At 40.2% G+C, this 24611-nt stretch overlaps 1 protein-coding gene across 2 annotated transcripts; it reads left to right on the top strand.

Annotated features, from left to right (window-relative positions):
* The first annotated feature begins 379 nt into the window (after nt 1–379).
* On the top strand, nt 380–23707 carry LOC129825934 (spindlin-Z-like). Of its 2 annotated transcripts, XM_055886066.1 has the most exons (7): nt 384–469; nt 1053–1113; nt 13865–14024; nt 16396–16444; nt 16565–16812; nt 18445–18678; nt 18867–23707. In XM_055886066.1, the coding sequence occupies exons 3-7, from the start codon at nt 13973–13975 to the stop codon at nt 19064–19066; spliced, it is 783 nt and encodes a 260-aa protein (XP_055742041.1). In that variant the 5' UTR covers nt 384–469; nt 1053–1113; nt 13865–13972; the 3' UTR covers nt 19067–23707. The 2 variants fall into 2 exon arrangements, with proteins under 2 accessions (XP_055742043.1, XP_055742041.1); XM_055886068.1 differs by lacking the exon at nt 1053–1113 and having other exon boundaries at nt 380–469.
* Nucleotides 23708–24611: the final 904 nt, after the last annotated feature.

Here is a 24611-nt window from a genome sequence, read left to right as displayed (position 1 = left end):
TACTGCATCGTTGTATTTAAGATGATTTTTACACTCTTTTTAAGGGCTGCAGAAGGAGCAGTGACACTCTTCTGGGTGTTAACTCTGTGGATTTGGAAACTAGAAGTGCTCCTGAGTAGAATGGGCCCCCCTTTTACAGAGACACAGCGCACATCACGATGCAATAAATCACAGTACATACACAAAAAAACATTGTTGACAAAAAATAATTTTATGTATAATGTATAATAACAAGTATGAAATATAAAGGTGGTTGTGCATATTTTCCATCATTTTCAACCTGATTATTAATTTACTAAGTATACAGGACTCTTATTCTGAAGGATTCCAAAATTACATAACCCGGAACTACTTAATTATTCTTGCCTGCTTCACAGCGGTGGATTCGGTCATAGCTTTAGGGTTGCATGCAAACGGAGCTGGAGGAAATGCGAGAGGGGACCAATTAATTCGATTTACAATTCATTGGGTAAGCAACCCTCAAACGAATCACTCGATTGATAATGAAATGCATGGACTCAGACGACCACTAGTTTCCATGGGAGTTATGAGGGTGCATGGGACATTTGTGTATAAAACTGGTTTGTTGTTTGCATTTCGAAATCATGTCAGACAGACCATATACCTTCCCTTCCTTTGTTCGCTTGCGCCGTTTTTGTACACTGATGCGGGGTTTGTATGTACTGCTGGTTCAACATGGCTGACATTGTTAGAATCAAGTCAATCCACCTATTTGGCACTCGAGCGAATCAGTGCTTCAGGATGCACATGTGTTTACATATGCAACTGCAAGCAAAATAGTTCCTCCCTTTGACTTTTTATTTATTGTATAAATGGCAATCCTATACGTTCTTGGGTCACTCCAGAGAATATTGAGTAGATTTACTTAGCTATAACTGCTTTCCATGTCTGTTAAATAAAAATATAGTTAGGTCGGGGGAAATGAGACAGATACACATTGTTTCAATGTTATCTGTAGGTAAATATTTTTTGAAAACCATGTATGAACCGGGTGGAGCTAATTCTAATCCAAATTGTGTATACATTTTCAGGAATTACAGCCTATTAGGCTAGTGGCAAGGCTCCCACATTTTCTTGTTACCCCTATCTGAGGTAAAATAAACCACGTTTATCTCATGGACAAAGTGGATGGTTGTGTGACATTTGTTTTTACTGTAAAAGTGGTTAAATTGATAGATAGATAGATAGATAGATAGATAGATTGTGACACACACCCTTAACTCAAACAGTGCTAAATGATCCTGCCTGATAAAAAATACATACAGTAACACTTTTTATTTTATGTTGTGGCTATTGTAATCTGCTCTAAAGAAAACCTCCCCCTAAACTCAAAGTGCAGAATAATGCCTGACTGAAGAGAATGGGCCACATAAACTCATGTAACCCAATATTGCAAGCTCTGATATTGCTCTAATTTGGAATAAAAGTAGTCACCTGTCAGCCCTACATACATAAACAAACAGCATTAGGCTGTCTGAATGCATCTTGGAAATATAGACCTGTAAACACACAGATACAATAGGTGGAAATATCTATAATACACTGCTCAAAAAAATAAAGGGAACACTTAAACAACACAATGTAACTCCAAGTCAATCACACTTCTGTGAAATCAAACTGTCCACTTAGGAAGCAACACTGATTGACAATAAATTTCACATGCTGTTGTGCAAATGGAATAGACAAAAGGTGGAAATTATAGGCAATTAGCAAGACACCCCCAATAAAGGAGTGATTCTGCAGGTGGTGACCACACCATTTCTCAGTTCCTATCCTTCCTGGCTGATGTTTTGGTCACTTTTGAATGTTGGCGGTGCTTTCACTCTAGTGGTAGCATGAGACGGAGTCTATAACCCACACAAGTGGCTCAGGTAGTGCAGCTCATCCAGGATGGCACATCAATGCGAGCTGTGGCAAGAAGGTTTGCTGTGTCTGTCAGCGTAGTGTCCAGAGCATGGAGGCGCTACCAGGAGACAGGCCAGTACATCAGGAGACGTGGAGGAGGCCGTAGGAGGGCAACAACCCAGCAGCAGGACCGCTACCTCTGCCTTTGTGCAAGGAGCACTACCAGAGCCCTGCAAAATGACCTCCAGCAGGCCACAAATGTGCATGTGTCTGCTCAAACGGTCAGAAACAGACTCCATGAGGGTGTTATGGGTGCTTACAGCCCAACACCGTGCAGGACGTTTGGCATTTGCCAGAGAACACCAAGATTGGCAAATTCGCCACTGGCGCCCTGTGCTCTTCACAGATGAAAGCAGGTTCACACTGAGCACATGAGCACATGTGACAGACGTGACAGAGTCTGGAGAAGCCGTGGAGAACGTTCTGCTGCCTGCAACATCCTCCAGCATGACCGGTTTGGCGGTGGGTCAGTCATGGTGTGGGGTGGCATTTCTTTGTGGGGCCGCACAGCCCTCCATGTGCTCGCCAGAGGTAGCCTGACTGCCATTAGGTACCGAGATGAGATCCTCAGAGCCCTTGTAAGACCATATGCTGACACATGCAGATTTGTGGCCTGCCGGAGGTCATTTTGCAGGCCTCTGGCAGTGATCCTCCTTACACAAAGGCGGAGGTAGCGGTCCTGCTGCTGGGTTGTTGCCCTCCTACGGCCTCCTCCACATCTCCTGATGTACTGGCCTGTCTCCTGGTAGCGCCTCCATGCTCTGGACACTACGCTGACAGACACAGCAAACCTTCTTGCCACAGCTCGCATTGATGTGCCATCCTGGATGAGCTGCACTACCAGAGCCACTTGTGTGGGTTGTAGACTCCGTCTCATGCTACCACTAGAGTGAGAGCACCGCCAGCATTCAAAAGTGACCAAAACATCAGCCAGGAAGCATAGGAACTGAGAAGTGGTCTGTGGTCACCACCTGCAGAATCACTCCTTTATTGCTAATTGCCTATAATTTCCACCTTTTGTCTATTCCATTTGCACAACAGCATGTGAAATGTATTGTCAATCAGTGTTGCTTCCTAAGTGGACAGTTTGATTTCACAGAAGTGTGATTGACTTGGAGTTACATTGTGTTGTTTAAGTGTTCCCTTTATTTTTTTGAGCAGTGAATATATATTTATTTTGGGGGGGTTTAATGTTCCTTAAAGACTTTTGTATCTTTTAGCCCCTAGTATTTCAATAAAGTCATGGGGCCATCACATATTATCTTTATATTTTGCCTCATTCAATATGCCATCCAAAATTATTATTTTCCCCAGAATTGTGTAGTTTACAACACTTATGACTATAAAGGCTGGTGTGAATCAATTTGATTCAGAATCCAATATGGCCAACATGATTACACTCCAACACCTTCACCTGCACGTAAGTAGCCCTTGTTCATTTTGTATGTGTTATTCTGTCTTTTAAAATGGTTTCATAAGGCTCTTGGTATATCTTACTATGAGTGGCACTGCCATGACTCTGTGTTTCAATAGCCGAAGCCAACTTCAATGTGTTTGTTTTAATCTCATTCACACACTTACAGCATATCAACAATGGGCAATTCTACAAAATATAATAACAAGCCTTTCACGACAGAAGCACACAGTAGCGTAACCAAGTTACAGGAAAGCAACCATGATACCACACTCAGCTACTCTAGTAGTGTATATGTATAGCCCTCTTTTACCCACTAAAATTAAGTTTTGCAAGCTTGATCCAAAGTCTTTGAGGTCTCCAGGAAATGAGTGTGTTTTTAATAAAGGGAGAGGAGACAAAGTAGCTAGTTGTGGTTGTAGTTCTGGGGCCTGACCAGCTTACACAGCTAACTGGTCATTCTGGGCAAGCTGCAGCGGCAAGGGTGGTATCCTTCCTGTATGACTGGCGGGGTATTGGGGCTGTTGGGTGATCAGTTTCCATTTACACGGTTCGCTATAGGCAGTCAGCAGATGCAGCTTGCATACCAAAGAGACCCATTGACTAACTGGAATGTTATCGAAGCCTGAATGACACTGGGGATACTCCAGTATTGGAATGGTTGGTTGTCTGGTTGTGAGGGAAAGCCAGTGAAAGGGCTGTCACAAACAGACTTGCCTTTAGATCTTTCCAATGCCTAATTGGCCTGTGTGTAGAGTTTCTTATGTTGAATGTAGCAAAAAGTCATGCTAATCAATACTGTCATGTATGCAGTCTGACGAGATTGTTTAACTTTTTAACTGGATAAATATAAAGAGATCTGCTTACTTGGTAGCCATCTTGAAGGTACTGGCAGATGTGTTGCTTCATTCAAAATCAAACTTTATTTAAAATTCTCAGTCCTTCAAAAATGTTGCGGAGGATGACATCAGTCATGGACACTTGATTTTTCCACTTTTTTCATTATTATCATACATGAATATTCAGTTAATATTTTTTCTGTCATTTGAAAACATCTATTAGAACATCCATTTTTTTTTCTTCGGGATATTTAAATGTTACTCTGTTTAAATTACAACATAACATGCATTCAGACAGAGCTGGACGCGTTGCGGTAATGAGAATTTCATCAGAAAATGCTGTAAAATACTAAAGTAATTCATTCCTATGTTGAAATTACTCTTTGTGCAAGGTAGAGAACACATCTTTATTATGATATTTTGTTATATTACTAAATGACATGTTTTATATTTAAAAGCATTACTGCCATGGCATTTTAATGGTTTCATGAGAATGACCCGTGAAGTGTCAGCGTTTTTGTTGCTTGCATGTCATACCTAAGTTTGCTTATCTTGCCAATGAAAAGTCATTAAAGTAGTTGGTAATGTCAGTGGGTTTTGATGAATGAGCCATCTGATTCAACGAACGATGGAGCTGAAATGTCATTCTAAGGTGCTCTAAAGCTTTTTACTATCATTCTTTATATCAATAATTTTTTGTTTCATAGTATAGTTTCTTTTTATCTAGTTTAGTCGCATGATTTCTTATTTGCAGTACGTTTGCCAATCAGTTGGGCTTTCAGACTTATTTGTCATACCTTTTGCCTCATCCCTCTCAACCATACCGTTTTTCAAATCTTCATCAATCCATGGGGAGTAAACAGTTGTTAGGTTCTAAATAAAAAGAGTAAAAACTACCGGACAACTAGGACAAGCTCAAACCAAGTTTATTCACCCAATGGTTCAGACAGTTGAACAGACAAAATATATGTTCCCACCAGAACAAGCATGTACTCCCCACTTTAGGTGATGTCTCTTCCTTTTCTCTAAACATTACATCTTTATTGCTAGGCAGGAAGTTTAAGTGTGGGTAATTAACTGTTCCTTCTCCCATAATGTGACCTGACCTCGGCCCCCATTCTTCACTAATCCACAGCTCTCCACCCTTATCAGTGACCTCAACCATGTGATCGCCTATCCCTTACTCAGTAACATTCCCAAGCCCCTGGCTCATATCTAACCTGCATTGATCCCTATTCCCCCTACAGATAACCATTAACTTTTGGTGTAGCAAGTATTTCAAATTGAAACCCAACAACTGAAACCAGACTGTGGCCATTCTCCTTTCCGTAGGATACCTGATGTCTAACAATATCATGTTCTGACAGAATGTAAACGTTCTGGATTCCCCCCTCTCCCTTAGTGACTTGATTAAGCATATTTCAAGTTTATAGTCAGAACCCATCAGTTTTTACAGTCATTTTCTTAATGGGTGCGTGCTTATTATTAGCTGGAATAAGCAATTTCATAAATCTGTCAAGTGCAGTGTCTGGTTGCTCCAAATTAAACACCACAGACAAGCAAATATTCTTTACATCAACATATGACTCACTACAAAACGTATTGTATGACCTCTTATTCACTATATTATGCCCAGCCTTTGGAACTTTAGTTTTAGTTTTCCTAGATATGGCTACTATATTGTGATCCCTACATTCTATGGATACTGCTTTAAAGCAAATTTCTGCAGCATTAGTAAAGATGTGATCAATACATGTTGATGATTTAATTCCTGTGCTGTTTGTAACTGCCCTGATAGGTTGACTGACAACACCTTTTCTTGAGTGGGCAGCTTGATGAGAGCCAGTCTATTTAAATCACCCAGAAAATATACTTCTCTGATATCACATGCATTTCACACACATTATCCAGATACTGACTGTTTGCACTTGGTGCTCTATAGCAGCTTCCCACAAGAATGGGCTTTAGGTGAGGCAGATGAACCTGTAGCCAATTAAAACATTTCCCCCCCAATGTTGGCACTAAGGCAATTCCACAAAATACACAACATGAGCAGCATCAGATTAGCAAAAAATGAAATGGCACGTTATCTAAACAGGTTGTTGAATGGAAGCCTTTAGCCTAGTGTATTTACTTCACAAAAAGTCTCTATAAAAAAGCCTCTACAGTATAGCTTATAAAAGAATGTGTGCCTCTCTGACCTGTCTCTTCAGACAGTCACAAATTTGATAGGTCAATGAACAATTCACTACATATGCATCTCTGTCATAGACATGAAGTCTTTTAACAATACAGAGAGACATGAGGGAAAATGCTATCTTCACCTGTCCTAGAGCCTAGGATGTTTTCCTTTCCAGTCCCAACCTCACTAAAACCCAAAATCCTGACTCCCGTCTCACATGAAAATCCCAAACTTTGTTCTGTAATATGTAGGTCGCATTATCAAAGCATGTCTCTCCCCTATGCATGTCAAAGTACCTGTTAAGATACCTTGATATTTAAACTTTTTGCACTCTTCATCTCTCTGTTATTCATGAGCTGATCTGCTATCTGTATAATCATCCATTCTATTTTGTCAAATACAGTATAGGAGAAGTTATTCTGTAATTCATTGGAGGTTCTCTAGCAAGCTTAGCAACTTTGTCATTTTACTTTTGTCATTTGACTGCCGTTACAACATTTGTATAATTTAACAATGCTATACTCTGGGTGCGTCCTGAGCGCGCTCAGTGTCGAGATGAAATGCGATGAATTAACCGAGGAACATAATAACGCTCTGAATTTGTGAATGGCCGGTTTGGCAAAAAGAAAAACAAACACACAATACCCCATAATGACAAAGCAAACAGGTTTTCAGGAATTTTTGCAAATATATGAAAATTAAAAACATACCTTATTTTGTTAAGTGTTCAGTCCCTTTGCTATGCATCCTGTTTCCATTGATCATCCTTGATGTATCTACAACTTGATTGGAGTCCACCTGTGGTTAATTCAATTGATTGAATGATTTGGAAAGGCACACACCTGCACACACAGTTGACAGTGCATGTCAGAGCAAAAACCAAGCCATGATGTCAAAGGAATTGTCCGTAGAGCTCCGAGACAGGATTGTGACGAGGGACAGATCTGGGGAAGTGTACCAAAACATTCCTGCAGCATTGAAGGTCCCCCAGAACAGTGGCCTCCAATATTCTTAAAGGGAAGAAGTTTGGAACCACCAAGACTCTTCCTAGAGCTAGCCTCCCGGCCAAACTGAGCAATCGGGGGAGAAGCGCCTTGGTCAGGGAGGTGACCAAGAACCCGATGGTCATGCTGACAGAGCTCCAGAGTTCCTCTGTGGAGATAACCTTCCAGAAGGACAACCATCTCTGTAACACTCCACCAAATCAGGCCTTTATGGTAGAGTGGCCAGATGGAAGCCCCTCACTCAGTAAAAAGGCACTGAGTTTGCCAAAAGGCACCTAAAGGACAAGATTCTCTGGTCTGATGAAACCAAGATTGAACTCTTTGGCCTGAATGCCAAGCGTCACATCTGGAGGAAACCTGGCACCATCCCTACAGTGAAGCATGGTGGTTGCAGCATGTTTTTCAGAGACACAGACTGGGAGACTGGTCAGGATCGAGGGAAAGATGAACAGAGCAAAGTACAGAGAGATCCTTGATGAAAACCTGCTCCATAGCGCTCAGGACCTCAGACTGGGGCGAAGGTTCACCTTCCAACAGGACAAAGACCTTAAGCACACAGCCAGGACAACACAGGAGTGGCTACGTTACAAGTCTCAATGTCCGGACTTGAACCCGATCAAGCATCTCTGGTGAGACCTGAAAATAGCTGTGCAGTGACGCTCCCCATCCAACCTGACAGAGCTTGAGGATCTGCAGAGAAGGATGGGAGAAACTCCCCTCAAGCTTGTAGGGTCATACCCAAGAAGACTAAGCTGTAATCGCTTCCAAAGGTGCTTTAACTGAAGTACTGAGTGAAGGGTCTGAATACTTAAGTAAATGTGATATTTACATGGCTTTTATATTTATACATTTACAAAAATGTCAAACCAGTTTTTGCTTTGTCATTTTGGGGTATTGTATGTATATTGATGAAGGGGAAAAAACGATTTAATCCATTTCAGAATAAGGCTGTAACGTAACAATGTGGAAAAAGTCGAGGGGTCTGAATACTTTCCGAATGCACTGTGTAGCCCAACATTTGTATTACAACTAGAGTAACTTTAATAACTCTAAGCATAACCGCTCAACACAGAATAGCCTCATGTGCGCACTCCCTCAAATCATTTGGAGAAAGTATATTTTCTATTTTATTCAGCTATGTTCAATTCAGCTGTTTTTTTTTCTTCAAGTAAGACAACCAGGTGTGGAGAGTTCCGTACTAATCATTGACCTTAATTCATCAATCAAGTACAAGGGAGGAGTGGAAACCCGCAGACAACTCGGCCCTCTGTGGAATGAGTTTAACCCCTGTGATATAGGCTATACCCGCATTGTATCTGCAAGCTGTTGGCTAGAGCGCAGGTGCTAATACTAGTGGGCACACTCGCTATATACCACAATATTTTTTGGTGAGAAAACCATCAGAGTTGAAAATGTGGTGGAAACCCATTTAACTTGTATTCTTTTCGATACATGGGAATTTAACCGCAAAATGTATTTTTATGTGCACTACGTCATCACGCACACTACGTCATCACGCACACTACGTCATCACGCACACAGCCTTTTATCCACAACAAGGCAATTTTATGACAATGTTTAAATGCAAATCTTTACGTCTTCGCATGAAAATCTGTCGCCAATTGGGTGGAAACCTAACTAATGAGTTGACATGAGGAATCCGAAGAAATTGTCAAAAGCATGCCACGGACCCAACACATCCCATCCCACAACTAATATATAGTATCATTTCTCTATGTCTGACAAGTCGTATGTAGCTGCGGCTCAGAGTATTGTTTATTCATCCTATGTAATGTATTTCCAGTGAATTTGGTTATTTCTTTCCCCATCGTGTTCAGAGACATTAGTAATTGAAGTGGTTACATTTATGTCCAATTCTACATCCTGATATTACCAAGTTCTGAGCACTACATGGTGCTGTTTCAGTTGATTTTATTTTTTAAAGAACCCCCCCCCCCCTCCCCCACCCATTGGATGTGTGCATTTAAAACATTGGTCAGGTAAACAACCAATGCATGGGTTACTGTCATACCTTGTCCATAAACTGCTAACAGGGTAAGGAAACCAATACGGGATTTGGTGAACTATCCCTTTAACATTGGGGGTAGGGGGTGTAATCTTTAAAAAATAAATAACATAGTAGGAACAGCACTATCTAGTGGTCAGAACCTGGTAATCACAGTGTAGGATGGGATGTGAAATGAAATTAACAATTTCTCTGAAAAGATGGGGAAAAACCCACCAAATTTACTGATAATACATAACATAGGAGGAAGAAACCATACTCAGAGCTGCAGCTCCATACTACTTATTAGACATAGAGAACTGATTGATACTGTATACTCATTCTTAGAATGGGATGGGGGGGTCCATAGGTGGCTTTTGACAATTACTTTGGATTCCTCATGTCTTACACATTAGTTAAAAAAAATATTGAAAAGTTGGTCCAAATTGGATGTTAGGTACTATATTTATTGAATGTTATATGAATCCTATAAATTAAAATGGTATATTTCGGTGCAATCAATTAGCTTAATTTCTCAAAGCTCAAATTATATTTCAACCAAAAAATGTTACAGGAATGCTTATCTTATCTAACTACAGAAATTACTTCAGAACAATCTGAGATGGTGGGTGTCATGGCTTGCTGAAATGACATGGAACGATCTTATCAGGATGTTGGGATTATTGCAGTATAACTATGCATTTTTGTCAGGCAGGACCATACAGCACTGAATGAGCAAATTTGACTTTGAAAGTTGTATATTGAACTGCTACCAAAAAGTAAAGTTTACGTTCATCATAAATATTCATAGTTAATATTTCCGACTGTTGTATCTATGTGTTTAGAGGTCTATTTCCAAGATGCAAATAAAATGTTAATCGTCACATGCTTCATAAAAAACAGGTGTAGACCAACAGTGAAATGCTTATTTAAGTGCCCTTCCCAACAATGTACAGAAATAATAAAGTAATAACGCTTAATGAACAATAACTTGGCTATATACACGTGGTAGCAATACCGAGTTGGAGAGATTTGAGGTAGATATGTGCAGTTGAAGTCGGAAGTTTACATACACTTAGGTTGAAGTCATTAACTTGTTTTTCAACCACTCTACAAATTTCTTGTTAACAAACTATAGTTTCCAACAATTGTTTACAGACAGATTATTCCACTTATAATTCACTGTATCACACTTCCATTGGGTTAGAACTTTACATACACTAAGTTGACTGTGCCTGTAAACAGTTTGGAAAATTCCAGAAAATTATGTCAAGGATTTAGAAGTTTCTGATTCTCTCGTTAACAGTGTTGACAAGGACAATGCTGGAGATCACTCAATCACTGCTGATTGAGTTCGAATAACAGACTGGAAGCTTCAAAAAGAGGGTGGTGCTTGGAATCATTGTTCTTCCTCTGTCAACCATGGTTGCCTATAGGGAAACACGTGCCATCATCATTGCTTTGCACAAGAAGAGCTTCACAGGCAAGAATATTGCTGCCAGTAAGATTGCACCTAAATCAACCATTTATCGGGTCATCAAGAACTTCAAGGAGAGCGGTTCAATTGTTGTGAAGAAGGCTTCAGGGCGCCCAAGAAAGTCCAGCAAGCGCCAGGACCATCTCCTAAAGTTGATTCAGCTGCGGGATCGGGGCACCACCAGTACAGAGCTTGCTCAGGAATGGCAGCAGGCAGGTGTGAGTGCATCTGCACGCACAGTGAGGCAAAGACTTTTGGAGGATGGCCTGGTGTCAAGAAGGGCAGCAAAGAAGCCACTACTCTCCAGGAAAAACATCAGGGACAGACTGATATTCTGCAAAAGGTACAGGGATTGGACTGCTGAGGACTGGGTTAGTCATTTTCTCTGATGAATCCCCTTTCTGACTGTTTGGGGCATCCGGAAAAAAGCTTGTCCGGAGAAGACAAGGTGAGCGCTACCATCAGTCCTGTGTCATGCCAACAGTAAAGCAACCTGAGACCATTCATGTGTGGTTGTTGCTTCTCAGCCAAGGGAGTGGGCTCACTCACAATTTTGCCTAAGAACACAGCCATGAATAAAGAATGGTACCAACACATCCTCCGAGAGCAACTTCTCCCAACCATCCAGGAACAGTTTGGTGACGAACAATGCCTTTTCCAGCATGATGGAGCACCTTGCCATAAGGCAAAAGTGATAACTAAGTGGCTCGGGGAACAAAACATCGATATTTTGGTTCCATGGCCAAGAAACTCCCCAGACCTTAATCCCATTGAGAACTTGTGGTCAATCCTCAAGAGGCCGGTGGACAAACAAAAACCCACAATTTCTGACAAATTCCAAGCATTGATTATGCAAGAATGGGCTGCCATCTGTCAGGATGTGGCCCAGAAGTTAATTGACAGCATGCCAGGGCGGATTGCAGAGGTCTTGAAAAAGAAGGGTCAACACTGCAAATATTGACTCTTTGCATCAACTTAATGTAATTGTCAATAAAAGCCTTTGACACTTATGAAATGCTTGTAATTATACTTCAGTACTCCATAGTAACATCTGACAAAAATATCTAAAGACACTGAAGCCGCAAACTTTGTGAAAATTAATATTTGTGTCATTCTCAAAACTTTTGGCCACGACTGTACACCTGCATTGCTTGCCGTTTGGAGTTTTAGGCTGGGTTTCTGTACAGCACTTTGAGATATCAGCTGATCTAAGAAGGGCTATATATATACATTTGATTTGATGTTTCTCTGAGTCGTGGCTGGACATGGATAATATACATCTTGCTGTTTTTTTCTATGCTTTGTCAAAACCGTACGCCAGCGTTGGGTAAGGTTAGGGGGAGGTATGTGTCTCTTTGTTAACAACAAATGCTTGTGCGCGATCTCTAATATTAAGGAAGTCTCGAGGTTCTTCTCTCCTGCGTTTAGAATACTTCATGATTAGCTGTAGACCATACTATTTACCAATAGATTTTTCATCTATATTTTTAGTAGCAGTCTATTTACCACCACAAACCGATGCTGGCACTAAGACAACACTCAACGAGCTGTATTAGGCCATAAGCAAACAAGAAAATACTCTCAGAGAAACTGAAATCCATTTGACCTAATTTCTATTAACATTTCACCTGCGCAACCAGAGGACTTTTACTCCACACACAGAAACGCATACAAAGCTCGCCCTCTATTTGGCAAATCTGACTAACTCTATCTTCCTGTTTACAAGCAAAAACTCAAACGGGAAGTATTTGAACAGGAAGTACCAATAATGAAGTGGTCCGATGAAGCAGATGCTAGGCTACAGGACTGTTTTGGTAGCAAAGACTGGAATATGTTCCGGGATTCATCGAATGTCATTAATGAGTTTACAACATCAGTCACTGGCTTCGTTAAAAAGTGCATTTACGTCGTCGTCCCCACATTGCCCATATGTACATATTCTATCCAGAAACAATGGATTACAAGCAACAGCCGCACTGAGCTAAAGGGTGGAGCTGCCGCTTTCAAGGAGTGGGTCACTAATCCGGATGCTTATCCACACTGCCCTCTCCCACCTGGACAAGAGGAACACCTATGTGAGATTGCTGTTCATTGACTACAGCTCAGCGTTCAACACCATAGTGCCCTCCAAGCTCATCACTAAGCTAAGGACCCTGCATCACTGCTTGGTAAGGCAACTGCTTGGCATCCAGCCGCAGAGGGTAGTGCATAGGACCCAGTACATCACTGGGGCCGAACTACTTGCCATCCAGGACCTCTATACCAGGCGGTGTCAGAGGAAGGACCTAAAGATTGCCACCCAAGACATCAACTGTTATTTTTGTTACCGCATGGCAAGTGGTACTGATGCACCAAGACTGTAATCAACAGTACTCTGAACAGCTTCTACCCCCAAGCCATAAGATGGCTAAATAGTTATCCCGGTTAGCTATTTGGTTAACTATTTAACTATCTGCATTGACCCTTTTTTTCACAAACCTTTTTGACTCATCACATACGCTGCTGCTACTGTTTATCTATCCTGTTGCTTAGTCACTTTATTCCTAGTTATATGTACAAATCTACCTCGATTACCTTGTACCACTCCACATCGACTCAGGACTGGTACCCCGTGTATATAGCCAAGTTATAATTTCTTATTGTCTATGTATTATTAGTTTTATTACATGTTATTACTTATCTATTTTATCTCTTCATTTTTGGGAAAGGCCCGTAAATATTTTACTGTTAGTCTACACATTTGACAAAACAGTTTGATTTGAAAGCCCTTAAGTAAGCCTGCAACAAAATGATTTACTGTTTTGCCGTTGTTTTTAGGCAGCTAAACTACATGACTGTGTAATTGCTGAAGGATATGTCTATAGCACACATGAGTCAGCATGACTGACTGTGTTCATAACAGTTACATTTGGAGATAATTGCTAATGATGGCATTTTCTACCCCAAAGTCATTCATCATAATGTTGCAGAGTTTCTCTTCTGTGCCTCATGTTTAACACATGTTCATTTTTCAACAGTCTGTTTTCCTGCACTGGATGGGAGTGTCCCTCTCTCTCCTGATTCCCTAGTAGATACATTGTCACCCTATAGTCTGGCAGCCTGGCTGCTCACCTACATGTATATCAATGAAGACCCCATTTGGAAAGACGCCAGGCCAGCGCCCCAGAGCTGATGGGGGTGAGGGAAACTCACGGCTTGTGTACATGAATGTAGCCGAAACGTTACTACTGAACCATATGTTTTTTTTAAAGATATAAGTATGATACAGTGCCGGCCTTCAGAAAGTATTCACACCCCTTTACTTTTTCAACATTTTGTTCTGTTACAGCCTGAATTTAAAATTGATTACATTTAGATTTTTTTGGTCAATGCTCTACACACAATACCCCATAATGTCAAAGTGGAATTATGTTTTTAGAAATGTTTACAAATGAATAAAAAAATGTAAGCTGAAATGCCTTGAGAAATGTAAGTATTCAACCCCATGTTCACAAAAAAATGTGCTTAACAAGTCACATAAGTTGCATTGACTCACTCTGTGTGCAATAATAATGTTAAACATGATCTTTGAATGACCTCATCTCTGTACGCAACACATACAATTATCTTTAAGGTCCCTCGGCGGTGAATTTCAAACAGATTCAACCACAAAAACCAGGGAGGTTTTCCAATGCTTTGCAAATAAGGGCACCTTTTGGTAGATGGGTAAAAAAAACATTTAATATCCCTTTGAGCATGGTGAAGTTATTAATTACACTTTGGATGGTGTATTAATACACCCAGTCACTACAAAGATATAGGCGTCCTTCCTAACGCATTTGCCGAAAAGGAAGGAAACTGCTCATGGATTTCAGCATTAGGCCAATGGTGACTTTAAAACAGAGTTTAATTGCGGTGATATGCGAAAACTTATAATTCACTATCACACTTTCAGTGGGTCAGAAGTTTACATACACACCTAGTTGACTGTGCCTTTAAACAGCTTGGAAAATTCCAAAAATGATGTCAATGCTTTAGAATCTTCTGATGGCCTAATTGACATCATTTGAGTCAATTGGAGGTGTACCTGTGGATGTATTTCAAGGCCTACCTTCTAACGCAGTGCCTCTTAGCTTGACATCATGGAAAAATCAAAAGAAATCAGCCAAGACCTCAGAAAAATTATTGTAGACCTCCACAAGTCTGGTTCATCCTTGGGAGCAATTTCCAAATGGCTGAAGGTACCACGTTCATCTGTACAAACAATAGTACGCAAGTATAAACACCATGGGACAGCACAGCCGTCATACCGCTCAGGCTGGAGACGCGTTCTGTCTCCTAGAGATGAACGTACTTAGGTGCGAAAAATGCAAATAAATGCCAGAACAACAGCAAGGGACCTTGTGAAGATGTTGGAGGAAACGGGAACAGAAGTATCTATATCCACAGTAAAATGAGTCCTATATTGACATAACCTGAAAGGCCACTCAGCAAGGAAGAAGCCACTGCTCCAAAACCGCCATATAAAAGCCAGACTACGGTTTGCAACTGCACATGGGGACAAAGATTGTACTTTTTGGGAGAAATGTCCTCTGGTCTGATGAAACAAAAGTAGAACTGTTTGGACATCATCACCATCGTTATGTTTGGAGGAAGAAGGGAGAAGTTTGCAAGCCGAAAAACACCATCCCAACCGTGAAGGACGGGAGTGGCAGCATCATATTGTGGGGGTGCTTTGCTGCAAGAGGGACTGGTGCACTTCACAAAATAGATGGCATCATGAGGAGGAAAATGATGTGGATATACTGAAGCAACATCTGGAGACATCAGTCAGGAAGTTAAAGCTTGGTTGCAAATGGGTCTTCCAAATGGACAATGACCTCAAGCATACTTCCAAAGTTGTGGCAAAATGGCTTAAGGACAACACATTCAAGGTATTGGAGTGGCCATCACAAAGCCCTGACCTCAATCCCATAGAAAATTTGTGGGCAGATCTGAATAAGTGTGTGCGAGCAAGGAGGCCTACAGTCTTGACTGTGTTACACCAGCTCTGTCAGGGGGAATTGGTAAAAATTCACCCAACTTATTGTTAAACAATTTAAAGGCAATGCTACCAAATACTAATTGAGTGTATTTAAACTTCTGACCCACTTGAAATGTGATGGGGGGGAAAAAAGCTGAAATAAATCATTCTCAATTATTATTCTGACATTTCACATTCTTAAAATAAATTGGTGGTCCTAACTAACCTAAGACAGGGAATTTTTACTAGGATTAAATGTCAGAAATTATAAAACTTAGTTTAAATGTATTTGGCTAAGGTGTATGTAGACTTCCGACCAACTGTATGTATTTCATTTTCAATACATTTCTAAATTTCAAAAAACTTGTTTACACTTTATTTAGGAAAAACACGTATTTAGGAAAAATATATATTTAATACATTTGCAATTCAGGCTGTAACAACAGAATGTGGAATAAGTCAAGAGGTATGAATACTTTCTGTAGGCTGATTTATTCTTGTAATTCTGGGGAGATATTTCATGCACATGTTTGCTTGTCATTTTAGGGAATACTGGGGTATCTGCAAATCTGATCAAGAAGAAAAATTCCCACAAGTAAGTTCTCATTGTGTAGACACAGCATAAGACCGAAAGCAGGTTGTCTTCCAAACAGACAGATGTGTGGATATATTGATTTGACATTACGTACCTCCTTTCGTATTGGGATCTCTATAGGAAGCAGAAGAATGTTGGTCCAAGCAAGCCTATTGCCCAACCCAGACGAAACATGGTGGGCTGCAGGATAACGCACCAGTGGAAGGAAGATACCAAGGTTTCCCAGTGGAAAGGAACAGTTCTCGATCAAGTCCCTGTCAACCCATCTCTCTACCTGATCAAGTATGATGGATTTGACTGCATCTATGGACTTGAGCTTCACAAAGATGAGAGGGTGCAAGGCCTGGAGGTTTTACCAGACCGAGTTGGTAGGTATTGTGTAGACATGACAAAAGTCGGCCTTGCTCTACCATAAGCATATTGCATTTGTCTGTATAGTATGAGTATGTTAGAACCAATGCACTCGTGCTAGATGTGTATTTGATCATGCATACCTTATAAACTCTGCAAAAAAAGAAATGTTCTCTCACTGTCAACTGCGTTTATTTTCAGCAAACTTAACATGTGTAAATATTTGTATGAACATAATAAGATTCAACACGTGAGACATAAACTGAACAAGTTCCACACACATGTGACTGACTGAAATGGAATAATGTGTCCCTGAACAAGGGGGGGGTCAAAATCAAAAGTAACAGTCAGTATCTGGTGTGGCCACCAGCTGCATTAAGTACTGCAGTACATCTCCTCTTCATGGACTGCACCAGATTTGACAGTTCTTACTGAGAGATATTACCCCACTCTTCCACCAAGGCACTTGCGGGTTCCCGGACATTTCTGGGGGGAATGTCCCTAGCCCTCACCCTCCGATCCAACAGTTCCCAGACGTGCTCAATAGGATTGAGATCTGGGCTCTTCGCTGGCCTAGGCAGAACACTGACATTCCTGTCTTGCAGGAAATCACGCACAGAGCGAGCAGTATGGCTGGTGGCATTGTCATGCTGAAGCGTTATGTCAGGATGAGCCTGCAGGAAGGGTACCACATGAGGGATGAGGATGTCTACCCTGTAACGCACCACGTTGAGATTGCCTGCAATGACAACAAGCTCAGTTCGATGATGCTGTGACACACTGCCCCAGACCATGACGGACCCTCCACCTCCAAATCGTTTCCGCTCCAGAGTACAGGCCTCGGTGTAACGCTCATTCCTTCGACGATAAACGCAAATCTGACCAAACCGCGACTCGTCAGGAAGAGCACTTTTTCCCAGTCCAGCAACGGTGAGTTTGTGCCCATAAGCGACGTTGTTGCCGGTGATGTCTGGTGAGGACCTGCCTTACAACAGGCCTACAAGTCCTCAGTCCAGCCTCTCAGCCTATTGTGGGCAGTCTGAGCACTGATGGAGTGACTGTGCGTTCCTGGTGTAACTCGGCAGTTGTTGTTGCCATCCTGTACCTGTCCTGCAGGTGTTGTTACACGTGGTCTGCCACTGCGAGGACGATCAGCTGTCCGTCCTGTCTCCCTGTATCACTGTCTTAGAGTACAGTACGAACATTGCAATTTGTTCGCCTGGCCACATCTGCAGTCCTCATGCCTCCTTGCAGCTAGCCTGAGGCACGTTCACGCATATGAGCATGGACCCTGGACATCTTTCTTTTGGTGTTTTTCAGAATCAGTAGAAAGGCCTCTTTAGTGTCCTAAGTTTTCATAACTGTGACCTTAATTGCCTACCGTCTGTAAGCTGTTAGTGTCTTAACGACCGTTCAACAGGTGCATGTTCATTAATTGTTTATGGTTCATTGAACAAGCATGGGAAACAGTGTATAAACCCTTTACAATGAAGATCTGTGAAGTTATTTGGATTTTTACAAATTATCTTTGAAAGACCTGGTCCTGAAAAAGGGACGTTTCTTTTTTTGCTTAGTTTGTTACAAATTAGTTTACATGTCTTTTTATAGCCATATTTGCTATTCATTTGAAACTGCTCTCTGTAATGCAGCTCCAGCTCGCGTCAGTGATGCACAGCTAGCAGAAACCATGATAGGCAAAGCAGTGGAGCACATGTTTGAGCAAGATGAAGGACCAAAGGAGGAGTGGAGGGGCATGGTGCTAGCACGGGCTCCCATTATGAACACATGGTTCTACATCACTTACGAAAAGGACCCTGTTTTGTACATGTACCAGCTCTTGGATGACTACAAAGAGGGGGATCTCCGGATAATGCCTGATTCAAGTGAGTCCATCAGAAATGATATTTAGTGTTAACACTGTAGGCATTGTTTAATTTACATTTAATGTCTCTATATCACTCTTTCTTTAATAACATGTAATTCTAAGTTGTATTACGGTAGATAATCATACTACATAAATGTAGTCAACAAATTATCTCACTAAAGCTGGTAATATTCTATGCTTTTGCAGATGACTCGACCCCAACCGAGAGAGAGCCTGGAGAAGTGGTGGATAGCCTTGTTGGCAAACAAGTGGAATATGCCAAAGAGGATGGTGGCAAAAGGACAGGCATGGTTATCCATCAGGTTGATGCCAAACCCTCTGTGTATTTCATCAAGTTTGATGACGACTTTCACATCTACGTCTATGATTTAGTAAAAACGTCTTAGGATATTGAGAAAATCATTGATTCACAGACCGTGGCAAATGTTTTCAGGATTTCTTTGAGACATCAATTTCCAGTTAAATGGACAATTCCTTCACAGGCTACGAATGTGAAACTTGTCATTTCCTGTGTCACTGCTTCCAATGCGAAAGCTTTTAGTGTACTTTGTCTGAAGTCCACTTTTGTTTGAAAAGAGACCTCTGCAGAATTCACCATGTCTGAACATTTACTCTGTTCAATTGGGCCAGACACCAGGAGCCTAATCAGTTTTTCTTAACGTGAAAGAAAAGTGAGAATTTTTTTTTTCATGTCTATGATGCTGTAAATGAATTCTTGTGAGGTTCTCGTAACATGTTTCCACCACTTTTGTTAACTTGTGGGTTTAACATCCTCAGAATTTAGCATGCATCAGTCCAACAGCTGTGGTCCTTTGTAGCTCAGTTGGTAGAGCATGGCACTTGTAACGCCAGGGTAGTGGATTCGATTCCCCCATCCATATGTAAAATGTATGCACGCGTGACTGTAAGTCGCTTTGGATACAAGCGTCGGCTAAATGGCATATTACTGTATCAGTCAAACACCCTAGTAATCAGTTTAAAAAGAAGGGTATTACATGAAATTCTGTGATTTCATTTTATTCCTTACTTCTGTACTTGTATGAACTGCCATTGTGAAATTGTCCTTCACATAAGGCTAGTTTCTGAGACCAAGGAAATCCAAGCGCTTCTTCCTTTTAGTTTTTAATCAGTGTTATTTTATGTCGGCCACACTTGCATTCTCCCGATATGGGTGTCTAGACCTCTTTTACTCTGTCAAATCGAAATTGTATTCGAGTAATTTCCCTCAGCAATTTGGCTGATTGATTGTGCAAAGTTCATCAATTATTTAATTATAATATTTTTTGTTTACTGTGGCTTTTAGAATTCATTTTAATTTCCTTCAACCTGAAATGATTCGTTTTGTTATGTAATACTCTGTATCATCCAAATCTGATTTAAAATGTGTATTAACACATTCCACTCTTACCCCTTTGCTAGAGCTACTGTATTGCAACTTTGTCAAAAACACTAAAAGGATAATGATTGATACACATAACTAACTATACACTGAGTGTACAAAACATTAAGAACCCCTTCCTAATATTGAGTTCCACCTACTACCATACCCCACCCTGGCACCTACTACCCCGTCCATAGGCACTTAAATAGGCACTTGCCTATTCACCCTTTGAATGGCACGCATACACAAGCCATGTCTCAATTGTCTCGAGGCTTAAAAATCATTTTTTAACCTGTCTTCTCCTCTTCATCTACACTTGTAGTGTATTTAACAGGGGACATCAATAAGGGGATCATAGCTTTCACCTGATCAGTTTATGTCATGAAAAGAGCAGGTGTTCTTAATGTTTTGTACACTCAATGTATATGAAAGACGATTATAAATGCGGCTTGCATGAAATATAGTTCATCAATTATCTTCTTGTTAGCATTGTGATACATTTGGAAGTATTTTTACGACTTACCTTCAATTCTACATGCCCATTTTGCCTGTTTCATGTCTGTGCCATATGTTTTCAGAGTGATAGATCTCAGAAATGTTTCTATCAAAGAATGTGTGGTCTAAATTGAATAAGCAAAGGGTCTGTTAATGTTCTAATGGATTTTGGGTCATATGCTACTGAGCCACCTACCATCAATGAGGTTAATTTTGAAAATGTCATTGTTTAATTGAATTCAGCATCAATCCAATCCATACGCTTATTTCTCATTTAAGTAAATATGAATTGCTTGCTGTTTTCTGACCTGAGCCTAGGTTGATTTCATGATTTAACTTGATACTGTATAATAGTATTATACATCACTTGCAACATTTTGAATTTCATCCAAGGATTTAGAAAGCTATTTAAATGGTCAACATGTCATGGTTATTTTAGAATTGTTGTATTGTTAGCATGTTCAAATTGTGTTACTGAAGCCTATAGTGCATTTGGTTAAGTATTCAGACCCCTTGACTTTTTCCACATTTTGTTATGGTAGGTACAGCCTTATTCTAAAATGGATTAAATATTTATTTTCCCCTATTCAATCTACACACAATAGCCCTTTAACAAAAGCATAAATGTTTTTTTTTTAAATGTATTAAAAACAAAAAATGCAAATATCACATTTACGTAAGTATTTAGACCCTTTACTCAGTGCTTTTGTTGAAGCACCTTTGGCAATGATTACAGCCTTGAGTCTTCTTGGGTATGACGCTAAAAGCTCGGCACACCTGTATTTGGGGAGTTTCCCCCATTCTTCTCTGCAGATCCTCTCAAGCTCTGTCAGGTTGGATGAGAAGTGTTGTTGCACAGCTATTTTCAGGTCTCTCCAAAGATGTTTGATCGGATTCAAGTCGTGGCTCTGGCTGCGCCACTCAAGGACATTCAGAGACTTGTCCCGAAGCCACTGCTACGTTGTCCTGTTGGAAGGTGAATCTTCACCCTAGTCCTGAGAGCTCTGGATCAGGTTTTCATCAAGGATCTCTCTGTACTTTTCTCCTTTCATCTTTCCCTCGATCCTGACTAGTCTCCCAGTCCTTGAGGCTGAAAAACATTCGCAACGCATGATGCTGCCAGCACGATGCTTCACCGTAGGGATGGTGCCAGGTTTCCTCCAGACATGACGCTTGGCATTCAGGCCAAAGAGTTTAATCTTGGTTTCATCGGACCAGAGAATCTTGTTTCTCATGGTCTTTAGGTGCTGTAGAGATGGTTGTCCTTCTGGAGGGTTATCCCATTTCCACAGAGGAACTCTACAGCTCTGTCAGTGACCATTGGGTTCTTGGTCACATCCCTGACCAAGGACCTTCTCCCCTGATTGCTCAGTTAGGCCAGGATGCCAGCTCTAGGAAGTCTTGGTGGTTCCAAACTTATTCCATTTTAAGAATGATGAAAGCCACTGTGTTCTTGGGGACCTTCAATGCTGCAGACATTTTTTGGTACCCTTCTCCAGATCTGTGACTCGATAGAATCCTGTCTCTGAGCTCTACGGACAATTCCTTCGACCTCATGTCTTGGTTTTTGCTCTGACATGCACTGTCAACTCTGGGACCTTTTATATAGACAGGTGTGGCCATTTCCAAATCATGTCCAATCAATTGAATTTATCACAGGTGGACTCCAATCAAGTTGTAGAAACATCTCAATGATGATTAATGGAAACAGAATGCACCTGAGCTCAATTTTGAGTCTCATAGCAAAAGGTCTGACTACTTTTATTTTTTTATACATTTGCAAACATTTTTTACCTGTTTTTGCTTTTGTCATTATGGGTTATTGTGAATAGATTGATTTAATGTAATACCTTTTAGAATAAGGCTGTAACCTAACAAAATGTGGAAAAGGGAAGGGGTCTGAATACTTTCTGAATGCACTGTATGTCTGGAGCTTCTGCAGGTTTGCTTGCCACCACTAGTCACACTCCCGCACAAAGATGAGATCCTGCTAACCTCTGTAGTATTATTAAGACATCTTGAAAGCGGTCAACAGGTCTATTTAAAATCCTTGATTGCCCCTTCGTGATTTCCAAAGTGAGGAAATCATCATATGCTGCCAATGGCTGTGGGAGTCAAAGCATTTAACATTTTACATTACTATTGTAATGTACTGTGTGTATTGTCAGTTCCACTTCTGAAAAGCAGACTTATGTCGCATGCATATAGCTAAATGTAAGTTGATGTGAGTTGCATGTAAGTTTGTTTTCAAAGTTATTAGCATATGTCAATTGTGACATTTTGTTGTTTTTGTACTGTGCATTACAGGAACGCACTGATCATGCTAAATGAGTGCCAACTAAAGGTGCCAGTCTTGTACAGCATTTAAGGGGTAACATTTGTAAATAAATCATTTGTCAGTTTATTTAAAAAAAATGACTGGCTTATTTATATGTATCCATAAAGAGCTTTCCTTATTTGATTGGGAGAAATGTGTGTGCATGTAAGGATGGACCTTGTGCGTACATATTCAGTCAGTCGATATGTTAAAATAGATTTAAATAAGGGACAGTAGTAAAGTACTTTTTTTTTTAAGCAATTTGTATATGTTTATATATCAAAATAGAGGTAAAATTCTGTCTTAATGGCCTTTTTTTTAATGAAAATTGTTACAGTTTAGTCATCTGGCACAAACACTTTAATGTTACAGAATTCTTTAAGAAGAATTGATAATGAAGGACTAACCTGAATATTAAAAGAAATAAGTAGGCCTATGTAATGTTTATTTTTTTAATGTTATGTTTCGTTTTCACACAACAGTGGAAGATCCATTATTTGTGTGGCGGGTGTAGTAGTCCAAATGGGGTCCATGGAAAAGCTTTCTTAATATTGAGTGTTGCAGAACTCACATACTAGCCATTCCCTTTGTCATGCCAACTCTGAGAAATATGAATATAATTACATACAGAATATAAATTGTAGGATCTTTTGTATTTAGCTGCAGAATATTATCAAAGTTTGTATAATTTATTAGTTGATTTCTTTATCAATACTCAGGCATATCGTGAGCAGAAACAATAGTCTAGCTAGGCCTTAAATACTGCGTTTGTGATGTCTGAGGGTTGGACTGTGTCCCTGGCTGTCCATAAATACAAATATAAGAACAAGATAATTATGCTGTCTGATTTGCTTAATATAAGGAATTGGATGTATAATATTTGAGTACTTTTTCCACCACTGTACTTATATTTTAAACCAGAAACTTTTACTCAAGTATTATTTTACTGGTGGACTTTTACTTGAGTCATTTTAGTTTTTACACAATTTTTGTTACAAATATAGTACATTATTTATATACTTTACATACGTGGTACTTTTATACACAGTATTACATGATAAGAATACAGTTTGACATACACATTACACATGAAATGGTACTCATCATTACATTCTCTTGCAATAAGTGCCATGGGATCTTTAGTGACCAAAGAGTTGGGACACCCATTTAAAGTCCCATCTTCTTAAATTTTATTGAGGAACATTCCATTGTCAGTTAGTACTTCAACATTATTAAAATGAAATTAATTTTGTACAAATGTATAGTATAAATTACAGTGATCTGTCGTAGAAATGACTGCCGCCTTGTTCAATTCAGCAGCATATTTCTCTTTGGCTTTTGCCTTTCCCCAGGTGGCATTCATGTCTTCGTGCCCACAACTTGAAACGGAACACCATTGAATGGGAGACTTTTCCTCTCCCAACTTTGTTTTTTTCCTTCCAAAGGCTGTGCATGTGTTGAAGGTCAAGAATATGATGTATTACTATTAGAATGAAAGGCTTGTAAGGAACCTAATAACATTCCTCTATCAAATAGAATAACTCCTCTGTGCTTGGATAGGAATCCCTTATGTTACGCTAGCTCACTCATTTTAGATAAGAGTAGCAAAAGCTTATCTTAGAAAGAAAAGACAACTGAATTATGTGAGAAATGGCGGTGGAAACGCTTGATATAACACATTTTCTGACAAGCAAGCGCTTAGATATGGACATTTTTACGTTTACATACATTCATAGAA

This window comes from Salvelinus fontinalis, chromosome 28 (genome assembly GCF_029448725.1).
Source record: "Salvelinus fontinalis isolate EN_2023a chromosome 28, ASM2944872v1, whole genome shotgun sequence".
NCBI classification, from domain to species: domain Eukaryota; kingdom Metazoa; phylum Chordata; class Actinopteri; order Salmoniformes; family Salmonidae; genus Salvelinus; species Salvelinus fontinalis.
Note: the sequence above shows the minus strand (reverse complement) of the source record. Positions and strands in the feature narration are given on the sequence as shown.